Source organism: Notolepis coatsorum (genome assembly GCF_963971535.1).
Source record: "Notolepis coatsorum genome assembly, chromosome: 2".
Classification (NCBI taxonomy): Eukaryota; Metazoa; Chordata; class Actinopteri; order Aulopiformes; family Paralepididae; genus Notolepis; species Notolepis coatsorum.
Window position 1 is genome coordinate 61248146 of NC_140166.1, and position 15790 is coordinate 61263935.

Genomic DNA, 15790 nt, shown 5'->3' on the forward strand with positions numbered 1-15790 from the left:
ATTTTAACAGCAGATACTTTCTTAAATGACATCTTCCCGAGAGAGGGGTGTTGGCGGGGAGCTGTGATGGGTTCGCTTGGTTGTATAACTTATTAATAGCATTGAACAGCTAACCGAAAGCTAGCGTTAACTAACGTTAAAGGTTTAGCTAGGGCTGGGCGATATGGAAAAAAAATCATATCGCGATAACGATATGATAATTTTATTTTATTTCTCGATATCGATAATTATCGAATTGTTATAAGTATAATTTTTATTTTTTTTTTTTTCTTTTTAACAACAGATGTATGTTTATTTTGCAGCAATTCTTTGTCATTGCCGCTTAGTGCAACACATCTTTAGTGTTACATCCCCTCACACTCCAGTTCTCAGGCTGCAGCTGGTTTAAAAGCTAAAGTAAACCGGCTTCTCTGCTGGCTGTGGCTCCAGAGGAGTTGAACAGTTCTGGCTCTGCTAGTTTATTTTCGATCTTTTGGCGCTTTTTTGGTGGACAAACCACCGCACATGTGCACTGTGACTCGTGACTGGAGTCTAGTTCTGCTAGCACACATAGCCTACTGTGTACAGACGGTTTCAAAATGTATTTTAAATTAGAAAGCAAACAAAATAAATGGACAAGAGAAAAAGAAATCTGAATTTGGTCAGTATTGTCATTTGGACAAGCAAAGCCATTACTTTAAGTTGCAGGCAAGAAAGACAAGTCTGTCCACTGTCTCTGGTTTTAAAACTGCCCTGTTGCAGGTAAAAAAAATATTAAAAAAAAAAAAAAAAAAAAAAAAAAAAAAACGATTTTTCGATTTTTTTTTTATTTCGATATTCGATATAGATTATTAAAATATATCGCGATATTTATCGTTATCGTTATATCGCCCAGCCCTAGGTTTAGCCATAACGTTACGTTGGCTAAAGTTGGGGCTATTCATAATCCAGCAATAATGGCTGCAGACCTGCAAGCAAAGTACAGCAAGTTGGCAAAGGAGTATTCCAACGTAAATCACATTTTCATTTTCACCAGTAACGTTAGTCTTCTATCTCCCGGTAGCTCATGCTAGCTAACCTAGCTCATGTTAGCGTCGTCACTGAGCGACCACCTCGCGTACACAATTAATGACATGTTGCGGACAGCCATATCGGTGACAATGTTTAGCTTTTAGTGCCAAATGATAAGAGTCTGAAGCGGAGTCTCAAAAGAGAATGTTGAATATTTAGTAGTAACTTTGATGCAGTAGCTTGTGTGTGTGTGGGGGGGGGACTGGGGCGGCGCCGTTGGCAGGACGCAACTGAATTTATCGGCTACTGCCATCGGCACATTCGAGCTTATCGGCCGATAGGCCGATTGCAGTCAACAAGGCACTTATCGGCCGATACCGATACCCGACCGATACATCGGTGCACCCCTAGTTTTATGATCCGGTTCTGTTTGTTAATAATAAATAATAATAATGGATTGGATTTATATAGCGCTCTTCTCTGACTCAGAGCGCTTCACAGAGTCCATTATTCGTTCATACACAGTCATTCCGGTGGTGGTAAGCTACAATTGCAGCCAGAGCTGCCCTGAGGCAGACTCACGGAAGCGTGGTGAATAATCATCGCCTCCGACCACCACCAACATTCATTCACATGCATACGAGGCAAGTAGGTTAAGTGTCTTGCCCAAGGACACAACGGCAGTGGGATGGACATGGGCTTGAGCGGGATTCGAACCACCAACCCTTCGATCATTGGACGACCCGCTCTACCCCTGAGCCACGCCGCCCATCTTTGTTGTTGTTTTTTGTTGTTGCATCTTTGTTGCATTTGTTGCATCTTTGTTGTTCCCATCTGTGCTGCACAATGAGCTTAACATCGCTCCCTCTCCCTCTCCCCCTCCACAGAAAAGCTAGGTCCAGAGAGGAAGAGGATTAAAAAAGAGCCCACCAGCACCAGGAAGGCGGGCCTGCCGTTCGGGATGGGCATGCCAGGGATCCGGGCCGGGTACCCCCTCTCCGAGCGGCAGCAGGTGGCCTTGCTCATGCAAATGACGGCCGAGGAGTCCGTCAACAGTCCAGGTGCGTGCTGCTTGTCATGGAGGCCACGTCCCGCCAAGGCTGCGGCTGCTCGAGGGAGCGGGGAGGGAGCCGGGGGGGCGGGGGGGTAGCTGTGTGTGGGCGGGGGAGCGGGTTATTGGTTTGGAGGAGGGGGTGTAGCCTGTACCCCCCCCCCCCTGTCGCTCACAGGCGCATGCCACATCAATGTGTCATGCTTTGTTAAAAAAATTCATAAAATACATCTTGATTTAGATTTCAATTACACAACTCTGGTCACTTGCCATCACAGCGCTGCCGTAAATAATAATAATAATAATAATAATAATAATAATAATAATAATAATAATAATAATAATAATAATAATAATAATAATAATAATAATAAACCTTATTTGTAGAGCACCTTTCATGCAAGAATTGCAGCTCAAAGTGCTTCACAGCAGCAGAAAAGACAGGCTGCAAAAGTGGCAAAGTGCAGACATGAAATACGTATAAAATAGACGGCTGCAAAACAGACCAAGGCATAGAACATCAAATCACAGTTTTTTACATTCGGATCTAACGGCCCAATAGGCCTCTTTGTTTATGGTTTGATTAGTAAAGCCCTTCTTTCTTCATCCACGTGCGTTGGCTGTTGTTCTTTGGCTCTACTGTGTCTTTGCACATTCCTGCCATACTGTGATTGCAGTGTTTTGTTTTTTTTGGAAGGAACCACCACTACATCATTAGGGAAATGAAAGAAGTTCCTCTGTGTTGCGTTAGTCTGGAACACACGCGGTGTTGGAGCCAGAACCACAGAACACATCCGGAGTCCTTTTGGAGAAGTCTCGTTTTGTTTCTCTTCCATATATCTGCTTTCTGCTGGGAGACTGTGTTCACTGGGTTTACAATGCACTTTCCAAACGATGTATTTAGTGTTGGCTGTAAAGCAACACCGTTTGGTCTTAAATATGTCACGGACAAATAAAATGAACAAACCTACTCAAAGTGAAGTTTATCGTTACACGTTGTTTCTCGTGTTGCTACGTGGTTTGTTGTTGTTGCTGGTCAAGGTGGCTTTTGGAGAGTGAGAACCGACGAGCACGTCCATGTTTACATCCGTGTTCATTCCTTCAGTGCATGCCTGCAGGAATGAACGTGGATTAAGTGAGCGAGCTTCAAATAGCATCTGGGACAATAGCTCTGCAAACTCAATAATGTAAATGTGATTAAGGCTTAGGTTTAATCTTGTAAATGTGATGAAATGAGCTCAAGTGAAATGAGTCCAGCCCGCTCCCTACTGCCGATTCCTAAAGCAATACTGCCCTCCTCTGGCCAAGGGCGGTATCAGGGTTTTGAATATGAATCGAATAGCAGCCTCTATTGCAAGTTGTGCCGCCACAAGGATTGGAAGGTCTTACCTTCCAAAATAAATGGTTATCTTGGGGTGGGATTGGGGAAAGAAATGTCTTTAAATTGTATTATTAGAATTCAAAAAAAAATTATTTCTCCCTGTCTTGTGATCCCAATGTCATTGTTTTTAAATGTATTTTATTACAATTTATCTGATTTAATTAAATTCGTTATGTCTTATTTTATTTGTATCGTTATTGTTATTCTATTGTGTCGTGTCTGTTGCATGTTATAAATAAAAAAAAGACGTGATCACAAAAAAACCTAAATAAATGGTTATGAAGTACAACGAAGCTTCATCCTTCACACACGACCCTAAGGCCTCGACGTCGCCGTCCCTTCTTCTTCCCCCCTCGCAGATACGACACCAAAGCACCAGTCGCAGTCCAGCATGGGTCTGAAGGGAACGCCCACCTCTGCATCTAAAACCAAAGACAAAGTGAACAAGAGGAACGAGCGGGGCGAGACGCGGCTGCACCGCTCGGCGATCCGCGGGGAGGCGCGGCGCATCAAGGAGCTTATCAGCGAGGGCGCCGACGTGAATGTAAAGGACTTTGCAGGTGAGATCGCGCCCCGCTTCTTTCCCATCAGGCCATCAGGATGCTCAACGACTATGTAACAACAACCCATCATCTCTACACTCACGGCACACACATCCACACGCACACACTCACTTTAAACAAACACTCACCGTAACACCCACTCTACTCACTTTAGACACTTTATATTTAGTAGTAAAGAGATTTGCACTACAATCCATACCTCATTGCTCCTCCTTACCGTAAGTTTGTACCTCATCCCATTTCTGCATTGTACCTCACTGTTACTATTTTTTTACTCTGTATTGTATATTTATGTATATTGACTGAACACTTTATTTTACGTACTTTTGACTTTTTCTATTTGATACTTTTTATCTATTTTTATCTAGCAGCACTCCTTGGGGCTCATACAGGAAAAAACTAAGCATTTCATGGAAAAGTATTTTGTATTTTACTATGACAACTAATAAACAAACTTGAACCCATTCGAGTCGCAGAGGGCAAGGAGCCAGTGTTCCCGGTTTCTTTTTTATTTTATTTATTTATTAATTGTTACGATTAGTTTAGTTATTTATTTGTTCGAGAGGGACAATGTACATTAACACTTTCAGTGCCGGCCATAACGTTGATTAATGTCCTTGAGTGCCATCATCCACTTAAATGATGGCGTTAAAAACGCATAATCTATGTTTTAAAACCGGATATGTGTCTAATCTGCCCGTCGCCCATCAATGACTCATTTTCCAGTCAACATTGTCGAAGTGGATTGTTTTTTTATCGGTTCATTTCCGTTTTATAGCATTTTGAAAAGCCCTCGTTTTCAAGGAGAAAAAAAAAGATTCTCTGATAAACGCCCTGTGCTGTAATATTCTAGAACGTTGTAATTTTTCGGCCTATTTATGAATCGTTTTCAAATAAACGCTAGATTATCGATAGTATATGTGTACGTATGCACGCTGGTGCCGCGCGCTGAAAATCGATTCTCCTAGTTCCTGACCGCTCGCACAGTCAAACAGCCTGGGGGACACATATGGGAAAAGCTTATATCTCTGTGAAAACAGGTCTGATCATCCCAAGACTGGTAAAATAGATTCCTTACCTGAGATCAGATGGTATCCAAATGGATTATTCCAATTCCTGATCGCCATTCCGAAAATCGATCCTTTTATTGATCCAATGCTACGTACTGTAAAGACATATTACACGCTGTCCTGAGGGTCCAGAATGAATCTGATCGTCTCCTGTTACATGCGTGAGAAGTAAAATGTGGATTCCAGAGTTTTTTTTTCTCATCAATTTTCATTGAGTCCAATCCAAAAGGGTGCATTACCATCTGGGAGACAATAGGGGGCGCTTTTCTCACATCTGAGCGCCTGGTGGGGCAGGCTTACCAACGGTAGACTCGGTTGATGAAATATGAATTCAGATCGCTAATAAAAAAATTATGGGCATTCAACCCGCGGGCTGATAACCTGAGAAATCTCATTATGGGCATTCAATGTGTTAAGGTAGATTTAGAACAGATACAAAATATGCTATTAATGTGCGATTAATCACGAGTTAACTATGGACAATCATGCGATTAATCAGATTAAATATTGTAATCTATTGCCAGCACTAGTCTTACCCTCTGTGTCTCCCCTCCCCCCCAGGCTGGACTGCGCTGCACGAGGCGTGCAACAGGGGCTACTACGACGTGGCCAAGCAGCTGCTGGCGGCCGGCGCGGAGGTCAACACCAAGGGGCTGGACGACGACACCCCTCTGCACGACGCGTCCAACAACGGACACTTCAAGGTACGGCCCAGTGTTCCACATCAACGGTTTTGCCCTGTGTGTACTATTGTGTAGAGAAGCCCACCTATCCTCGGTAGGGATGGGTAGGGCTGGGCGATAAAACGATAACGATAACTATCGCGATAAATTATTTCCTCGAAATAAACATGAAACGTGGTCGCAAAGTTTCGATATATCGATTTTCCAAGCTTGGTTATGAGCACACGCACTAACAACCAATCGGTGAAGGAGATGGCCGATAGAGGAAGGAGACCCGGAAGGAGGTAGGACTCGGTAAACAAGGCTGGCTATGGCTAATTAGCTTGCACGCCGCTATTTCATAGGTTACCTGCCGAGTTGGTGTGTGTTTTGAATTCTGAGGGTAACTGTTATAGTAGTATGGGGTATACGGTGGACGTCGTTGCAATGAATTGGGCGGAACAGAGTATTTTAGGGTCATTTTTTAGTACATTGTCATGAAATACTCCGCTTGGAAACGAGGCTGGCTATGGCTAATTAGCTTGCACGCCGCTATTTCACAGGTTACCTGCCGAGTTGGTGTGTGTTTTGAATTCTGAGGGTAACTGTTATAGTAGTGTGGGGTATACGGTGGACGTCGTTGCAATGAATTGGGCGGAACAGAGTATTTTAGGGTCATTTTTTAGTACATTGTCATGAAATACTCCGCTTGGAAACGGGGCTGGCTATGGCTAATTAGCTTGCACGCCGCTATTTCACAGGTTACCTGCCGAGTTGGTGTGTGTTTTGAATTCTGAGGGTAACTGTTATAGTAGTGTGGGGTATACGGTGGACGTCGTTGCAATGAATTGGGCGGAACAGAGTATTTTAGGGTCATTTTTGAGTCATGAGATACTCCGCTTGAGATACTCCGCTCTGCTAACGTGCGCGGACTGATGACGACATCAATTCGACTCTCGAGACATTCACAGCAGCAAAACAAGTCAGCCCGCGTATCGGCGCCGGGCATAATAAGTTAATTAAACTTGACAGACATTATATCGACGATAATTATCGATATCGAGTTATATGAAAATAATTTTATAATTTTATCGCGATAACGTTTTTGGTCATATCGCCCAGCCCTAGGGATGGGTACCTTTCACATTTGAACCGATACGGTACCGGTACCAAACGGTACCTTTTTTCAGTACTTTAGTCTAAAAAAAAATGTATTTACCTACCTCAGTCGTGAAAAAAATAATCCAAACTTCAAATAACTACTATTTCGACCGTTTTCGGCTTGCCATTGCTCCGACTGCTTTGTTGTTGAATCAAGTCAAATCCTAGGTAAGCATATATTGTGTGTGTGAACGTTGACATAAAAAAAAAAAAAAGCAAAAAAAATTAATAAAATAAAAAAATTCTGTATCTCACTTGAATCGATACTCGGTAGTACCGACGTGTTTCGGTTCGGTACCTCAAAAGTACCGAATTCGGTACCCATCCCTAATCCTCGGTGCTCCCTCCACAATGGTGGAACGAACTCCCCGTCACAGTTAGGAGTCAGCCTAAACACGACCAATCTTTCGCCGTCGACTAAAACCAGTACTATCATATAGGGGTGTAACAGTACACAAAATCTACAGTGTGGTATGTACCTCGGTTTTGAAGTCACGGTTCGGTATGATTTTCGGTACAGTGGGGGGGGGGGGGGGCTTTTCGTTTATCTATTTATTTAACTGTATTAAACAATATAAAACGAATTGGCCATAATTTACTGAGCAAACTAAGGCTTACTGCTGTAACCTACTAATAACACTTAAAGTAAATCTGAAGATTATTATATAGCAGATGCCTTGGATAAGTCGTGGACAACTGTAGCGTGTGCTTGTTTATACAGAGCTGGTGGTATGACTTGCTGGCTGAAATACGGACGAGAGGGAACTAGGTAGCTCTATTACTTTTAACATGTGCTTAAACCCTGTGTTCTCGACAACGGAGTATGGTCGCAGATCTGCTGCTATAAAAACACCTATGGCGTTTGTTATTGCTTTGGCCCGGTCTGAATTAATAGCGAGATGCTGCTTGAATGCCACGGGGAGCTGGGTTTGCACTAGGGTCTGTTTATTCCGTGTGCCAGTGATATTCACATTTGGGTGATGCCGTTTCAAATGCGTGATAAAGTTTGCAATAAAGTTGAACAATGCCGGCACGTAGCCCCTTTCGTGACTGTGATGCAAGGCTTGCATCAGTCATGAAAGGGGCTAGCCACCAGTCTTTGTCCATTACTGTCGTTAACTGGGAATCCGAAATTATCCCAAACGGGAGACTTGAATGTTGTGGGAGCATCTTCTAGCTCTGGCTTGTCAGTTAGTATTGCACCCGCCATACTAAGGCTAATATGCTATCGTTCAGTGTAGCTGCGCGCTGCGTGGGATGAACAAACAACATCCGGTTAGTTGTGCACGTTATATTTGGGACGGGGGGATTTAAGTTCCGCAAAAAAAGGTTCTGTACCGTTGCAATCATTTGGTGCACAGCGCGTACTGTACCGGAGGACCACATTGAGGCGGTACAGTACTATCATACCATCTACTATCATGCACTCTTAATCTAAGAGTCTATATTGCTACCTGCTATACTAATACGTCTCTACGTCTTCTACTATGCACTCAACACTGCAGCACCCACGTTTCAACACCGTTTGATTGGACATTGTTACTCAGGCCATCAGGTTGCTCAATGAACAATAACACTATGCAACAACCATCAAATGCACTCACAGCACACACATACACACGCACACACTCACTTTAAACAAACAACTCACTGCAGCACCCACTCTCCACACTTTAGAACACCTAGACACACTTTATATTTATTGGCAAAGAATTTGCACTACAACCCATACCTCAGTACACCTTACTGTAAATTGTACCTAAATTGTACCTCATCCCATTTTGCTTTGCACTATATAGTATATTGTAATTAGTATATTGTATGGTAACTTGGTTACTTCCACTCTGCATTGAACATTGTACATATGTACATTAGGGCTGCAACTAATGACTAATTTGGTAGTCGACTAATCTGCCGATTATTTTTTCGATTAGTCGACTAATCGAAAACCAATGTAAACAACAAGATTTTTTTTTTTTTTTTTTTTTTATTATTTTTAATTACCTATCTTTGTGAAAGTGGCTTCTCAGCTCTGGTCCAGCTGAAGACAGAGCAGAGGAACAGATTGGACATTGAGCATGACCTCAGAGTTGCTTGTCTACCATCACTCCAGACTTTGAGACTCTTGTCAGGACCAAACAACAACATCATAACATGATGATCCCATAGCAAATTAAAATAATGACTCATCGGAAACATTTTAATTTGGATCTTTAAGCCACTTTAAATAAAAATGTATTTGAAGAACAATACAGCAATCACTCATAACAAGATAAATAAATTAAATAATACAAATTAAAGTGGAAGTGTACTTTAAATAACTTTTGTTTGCTGTGTGTGAGAGGAGTCCGTGTGTGTGTGTGTGTGTGTCTTACTCTGATCGCTGTGTGAGTGAGAGGAGTGTGTGTATGTACTGTGTAATTTGTGTGTGTGTCTTACTCTGATCGCTGTGTGAGTGAGAGGTGTGTACTGTGTAATTTGTGTATGTGTGTGTCTTACTCTGATCGCTGTGTGTGAGTGAGAGGAGTGTGAATGTGTGTGTGTCTTACTCTGATCGCTGTGTGTGAGAGGGAGGAGTGTGAATGTGTGTGTGTCTTACTCTGATCGCTGTGTGTGTGAGTGAGAGGAGTGTGTATGTGTGTGTGTCTTACTCTGATCGCTGTGTGTGAGTGAGAGGAGTGTGTATGTGTGTGTCTTACTCTGATCGCTGTGTGTGAGTGAGAGGAGTGCGTGTGTAATGTATTGTGTGTCTAGTCTGATCATCATCTCCTGCAGGGGAACAATGTTTTCAATGTCCAAAATTTGCTATGGGATCATCATGTTATGATGTTGTCTGGAACCCTGAGAAGCCACTCTCACAAAGATAGGTAGTGCACACAAATTTTTTTTTTTTTTTTTTTTTTTTTTTTTTTTTTTTAAATGACTAATCGACGCAACAATTTCTCGTCGACGATTTTTTATAATCGACGTCGTCGATTATGTCGACTAATCGTTGCAGCCCTAATGTACATACTGAACACTTGTGTCTACGTACGTGACTTCTATTTTATACTTGCTATACTTATTTTATTTTATACTTATCCTTTTGTCTAGCACAGTCTCTGGAGCGTAACAGAAAGAAGCATTTTGTATAAAAGTATTCTGTACTTCTGTATGACGACTAATAAAGAAACTTGAAACTTGAACTTGAAACAGCTGATAGAGTTGTACCCTTCCTGCTGACTTGTCATACATAACTTGTAAGTCGCTTTGGATAAAAGCGTCAGCTAAATGAGTAACTGTAAATGTAAATGTGTAGTACATAGTAGCGCTCTTACAAAGACGTCTTGTTGAAGAATATGAAAATGTTTTTTGACCCTATGCAAAATTTGACCCAGTTATAATTCGACCCTACCCAAAAAAAACAAGAGATCATGACCCCTGAAACAGATGGCAAGCAGGGGCAGAATGTCGAGAGGCACGTTGGTGCTATAGAGAGCACGCATGTGTTGGACCGAACCATATTCTTTCCTGTACGGTAGAAATCAAAGTAAATATTGAATAGTCTCTTACATCTCTTGAAGTAGATCCGAAGACATTCTGACACTAAATTGCAGTTTTCTGACTTGTAAATCCAGCACAATACAAGTTTGTATGAGACTTGTCCACCGATCTCGCAGTGTTATCTACAGCGCCTCTCACTCACCTTGCCCACTTAGGAGACTTGAACTGTTGCACTTTCACCCCTTTTGGTGCTGCTTAAGAGTACTTCCGTCTTCCTCACATTCAGTTGGTCCGCACCATTAGCACGCCATACCTGGGAATCGATACCGGTACCCAACGGTACCTTTTTTCCTGTACTTTACTCTCCCTCTCTGAAGTCTAAACTTCACAACAACACAATCTAAAACCCCTTACCTCCCTCTCCCAAACCGATCTTGTATCTCAATGGGACTTCCTGGTTAAAACAAAAAAAATCAAATTAAATAAAAGCGTTTATTAAAATGTTTTGCGATTTGATAATTGCATCATTTCCAAATCGCGATTTCGATTTAAAATCGATTAATCAATCAGCCCTAGTGTACAAGCAATCCTACCATTTGCAACTGATATATGGCCATTGTTTCTAATCATATTATTTGACTTGTTGTTTTTTATTTTAGGTGGTTAAGTTGCTTTTACGGTATGGAGGGGATCCCCGACAGAGCAACCGGAGAGGTGAGACGGCGCTGAAGGTGGCCAGCTCTCCCACCATGCTGAACCTGCTGCTGGGGAAGGGCACCTACACCTCCAGTGAGGAGAGCTCATCAGGTGTGTAATGTTTATCTTTCATCCTTATCATATGACTTCTTCTGATACAATGGTGCAATTGATGATTTTGATTTGTGCTATGTATTGATTGTTTATTTCTCTTGCCCCCCACCACCAGAATCCTCAGAGGAGGAAGACGCCCCATCGTTTGCCCCATCCAGCTCCGTTGATGGCAATAACACAGACTCAGAGTTTGAGAAGGGCTTGAAGCTGAAGGGGAAAACCGCGGACACCCCCACCAAGTCGGCCGCCACGCCCGTCAAGGACGAATACGAGTTTGACGAGGACGACGAGGACGATCGTGTCCCTCCGGTGGACGATAAGCACCTCTTGAAGAAAGATCTCCGCAAGGAACCCGGTGGCTTGCCCAACAGTTTACCCACCACACCCAAGGGGGACGTCAAAACCTATGCCAAAGGCAACTCGTTGACACCAAAGAAAGCTGTGCGGCGGATTATTTCCGACAGCAACAGTTCAGACGAGGACGACCGGACGTTGTGTTTCACGCCCACGCCCGCGCCTCGGCAACAGACCCAGCCGACCAACACCAAGGCCCGGGACTCTGCCCCGGTCAGCGCCAAACAGCAGAAGGACAAGAGTAAGGTGAAAAAGAAGCGGAAGAAGGAGACAAAAAACAACGTTGTCAAAGAGGTCCGGCCCAAAGTCAACGACAAATTTGGTACATCGGACTCTGAATGCGGAGATATGGAGAGCGAGGACGACAAGGGCTCGAACAGTATCCTGGACTCTTCCGCGGCGAGCCTCAAAGAGTTGTCTGGGTTCAACCCGTCCTCCCACGGGAACCTCGACTCTCCGAAACCTGCGCCGTCGTTGGCAGAGCAGCACCCGAAGCAGTGGCGGACGGACGGCTGGAAGACGGTGTCGTCTCCTCCGTGGTCAGACGTCAGCTCCCTCTCGGACTCGGTCAGAACCAGGCTGTCCAGTGAGTCAGAGTACTCTTCCGCAGACTCCAGTGTCGAGTCGGTAAAACAAGTGAAGAAGAAAGCACAGGAGAACAAGAAGAAGAACAACAATGTGCACGGCAATGCGCTGGACAAGAAGAACTCTGACGCTCACAAAAACGCCAACGCAGAGAGTACAGCCTCCAAAACGGACGCAGACGGCAAGGTGTTGAAGAAGCATAAAGTGAAGCACAAGCACAAAAATAAGGAGAAGGAGAAAGCGCCCAGTCTAGTGCTCAATCAAGACATGAATGAGAAATTTGTCAAAAGCTTTTCTTTCGATTTTGACGATTCGAGACAGAAGTCTCTGATGGCCGAGGCCGAGTCCACACCCGAGGGCAAGGGCAAGTTGTCCAAACATGAAAAAGATCATTCAAAGAAGGAGGAGCGGCTTTCAAAGGTCAAGCCTGAGGACAAGGACTGGTCTTCTGGGAAAGAGCTGCAGAGAACGGCGAAGGAGGAGAAGACTAAGAAAACTAAAGAAACCGCCAAGGAGAAGCCCGTCAAGGAGGAGAGGGAGAAACCTGTCAAAGCTGAGAAGGAAAGGACCCTCAAAGAGAAAGACAAGCCCAAGGAGGAGAAACCGAAGGCTCACAAAGAGGAGAAAAAGAAAAAGTCCAAGGAGAAGTCCTCCTCAAAGGCTGACAGGAAGAGTGAACAGAAAGAGGAGAAACATCTGAAGGTGGACAAGGAGAAGAACACCAGGGAGGAGAAGGAGAAATCTAAAAAGGAGAAGGCACCAAAGGAGGAGGCGGAATATGAAGGCTACGACGTCAACAACCGTTTCCTGAACATGGAAGATACCAAGCTCAGTGCCTCCGATGACCACCACGACAGGTGGGCCTCAGACCTCTCCTCCGATTCCTCCCTCTACGGGGACGACAGCTGGGACGGTCCCGTTAAGGAGTACAAGGAATACAAATCCCACAACGCCGTGAAGCTGATCGTCGAGACCGTGAAAGAAGAGACCAGGAAGAAGGAGAACAAAGTCAAAGAAAAGAAGACTGACCATGTCGAAAAGCGGACCGAAAAGGAAGCCAACTCCAAGAAGAAGGAGAAAGACTCGTCAGAAAAGACAAACGAGAAGAAGAAGGACTGGGTGGAGAAACAGAAGCTGAATTCCACCCACTCTGTGGAAAAGGAGAAGAAGAGGAAGGAGTCTACGGAAACGGTCAAAGACAAGAAAGAGAAGGACTCTGTGGACAACACCAGAGACCGTAAAGACTCTTATGAGTTCACTAAAGACAGAAAAGACTTAAAAATCAAACAGGAATCCGTAAGAGACGAATATGGCAACGACACTTCCTTCAAGGACATCGAGGCTGTCGGCAAATCGTCTGACGTCAGGGAGAGGAATCACTCCGGAAAGGAGAAGGAGAAGAAGGGAGACGGGGTGGAGAAGCGCGAGAAGATAAAGGCTGATAAACACAAGGAGAAGCCTAAAGACAGAGGAGTTGATCAGGATAAGGAGAAGATTGAGAAAATCCCCACGGAGAAAGCCATCAAGGAGAAAGACTTGGACAGAGGCTCCAAAGACAAGAAGGAGGGAGCAAAAGACAAACACAAAGACTCTCATGGCAAAGAAAAAGATCGGAAGTTGTCTTTGGAGCAAACCAAGGACAAGAAAGAAAAGGTCTCGCAGGAGAAGCACCCTGATAAAGACTTGCTTGAGGTAAAGAAAGAGGAGAGGAAACCTGAGAAGGTCCGGGAGAAAGCTTGGTACAAGATCGCTGACATTTTCACTGACGAAAGTGACGATGAGGAAGACGATTACAACGGGGGTGTAGCTAAGTTAAGTGATTCTTTAGGCCTCTCTGACTCCCATAGGAAAGACTCAACACCTGATCAGGATGAACTGGACCACTTCCCATCAGAAAAAACAAGAAAATACGCTGCAGAGGCCAAACATACAACAGAAAAAACAAAAGAGAAAGACCATAAAGAGAAGAAGAAGGAAAAGGCCATATTTGACACGGGTAAAGAGAGGAAAGGCTCCCTGGAGAAACACAACAAAGATAAGAAAGACTCTGTGGATGCTAAACACAAGGAGCGTAAAGACAGAATGTCAGTTGACTCTAATCAGGAAAAGAAAAATAAACAGAAGCTGTTGGACAAGAGGGATGCCAGCGAGGAAAAGACAAAGAGCAAATACAAAGACAAGCAGGAGCACTCTAAAGAACGGAAACCTTCAAAGGGCAGCGAAGAAAGTGCAAAGTCTCTCCTGGAGAAACTCGCGGAGGAAGCCTTGAACGACTACAAAGACGACTCCAACGACAAGAACAGCGAAATCTCGTCTGACAGCTTCACCGACCGGGGTCACGAACCGGTTCTCAGTAGCTACTACGACTCCTCCATCAGCCTACCAGACATCTCAGAGGAGAGGAGGGACTCCCTGTCCATATCAACACCCCAGGATAAGTTCAGGGAGAAGGAGAGACACAGGCACTCGTCCTCCTCTTCCTCCAAGAAAAGCCACGACAAAGAAAAAGAAAAGGTCAAAAAGGAGAAAGTTGACAAACGGGACAAGACGGAGGAGATCAGAGAATCCTACGGGCGCAGGGAGAGTTTACCCTTAGAGAAGGAGCCCATGCCCCTCGAGGCAGACCCTTACACGTTCCCATACGGGACTAAGGTCGACGGAGAGGATGACTTCGATAAGACTTTGGAATTTGAAAAGGAGATGTCCAAAAAAGACAAGGACAAAGCGGGCAGTGTCATCATTGACAAGATGAAAGATAAAAAGAAAAAAGAGAAACACAAGGAGAAGATCAAGGAGGAGAAGCATAAATACGTTGATGGCTTCGGGTCGTTCAAACATTCTAAGGAAGATGTGAAATCGGGTTTGAAAGAGAGCCCACAAGTCACCGTCCTGAAAGACAGACAGTCAAAAGAAGAAAGCCCTAAATTTGACTTGAAAAAGGAGAGAAACCGGGATGCGCTTGACAAAGACAACAGGGTGGACCATGTCAAGTCCAAGGCTAAGGAGGAGAATGAAAAAGTCCCTCAACCTAAGGACACTGTGCGGAAAGATAACCGCCCGCGTGAAAAACTGCTGGTGGACGGGGATCTCAGACTCACGAGCTTTGGCCAGATGTTGAGTCTGAAAGACCAGGAGATCGAGGAGCGCCACAAGAGGCATAAGGAACGGATGAAGCAGATGGAGAAGCTGAGGCACCGGTCAGGAGACCCCAAACTCAAGGACAAAACCAAGTCCACAGAGGAGGTGAGGAAGAACCGCACTGACCTGTCGTCCAAGAAAGCCAACAGCTTGGAGCACGCGCTCAAAGAGAAGAAGCTGAAGGACGTCAGTCTCCCGGCCCAAATTATGTCTCCCGACAGGAAGTCCCTGCCCATCGACGGTCAGAACTCAAAGGACTGGCTGGCTGGTCACCCGATGAAAGAGAACCTCCCCGCGTCCCCTAGGACTGATCAGAATAGGCCGACGGGTGTCCCTACCCCAACGTCTGTCATCTCCTGTCCTAGCTACGAGGAGGTGATGCAGACCCCGCGGACGCCCTCCTGCAGTGCTGAGGATTACCCGGATATCATGTTTGACGGGCTTGACTGCCAGAACTCATCAGCCATGACCATGTCAATGAACGCCTGCTCCCCAACCTTCTTCGAAAGGTACTCAAAAATACATGTTTATATTGCACTCAT

At 44.5% G+C, this 15790-nt stretch overlaps 1 protein-coding gene across 3 annotated transcripts in view; it reads left to right on the plus strand.

Annotated features, from left to right (window-relative positions):
• Positions 1–15790, plus strand: part of ankrd11 (ankyrin repeat domain 11) — a 323098-nt gene that overhangs the window by 295580 nt on the left and 11728 nt on the right. For all 3 annotated transcript variants that reach the window (XM_084308736.1, XM_084308738.1, XM_084308737.1), the window contains exons 6-10: positions 1878–2051; positions 3782–3982; positions 5617–5759; positions 11021–11168; positions 11287–15757. In XM_084308736.1, coding sequence (XP_084164862.1) covers positions 1878–2051; positions 3782–3982; positions 5617–5759; positions 11021–11168; positions 11287–15757 — 5137 coding nt within the window. The remainder of the gene's footprint in view (positions 1–1877; positions 2052–3781; positions 3983–5616; positions 5760–11020; positions 11169–11286; positions 15758–15790) is intronic.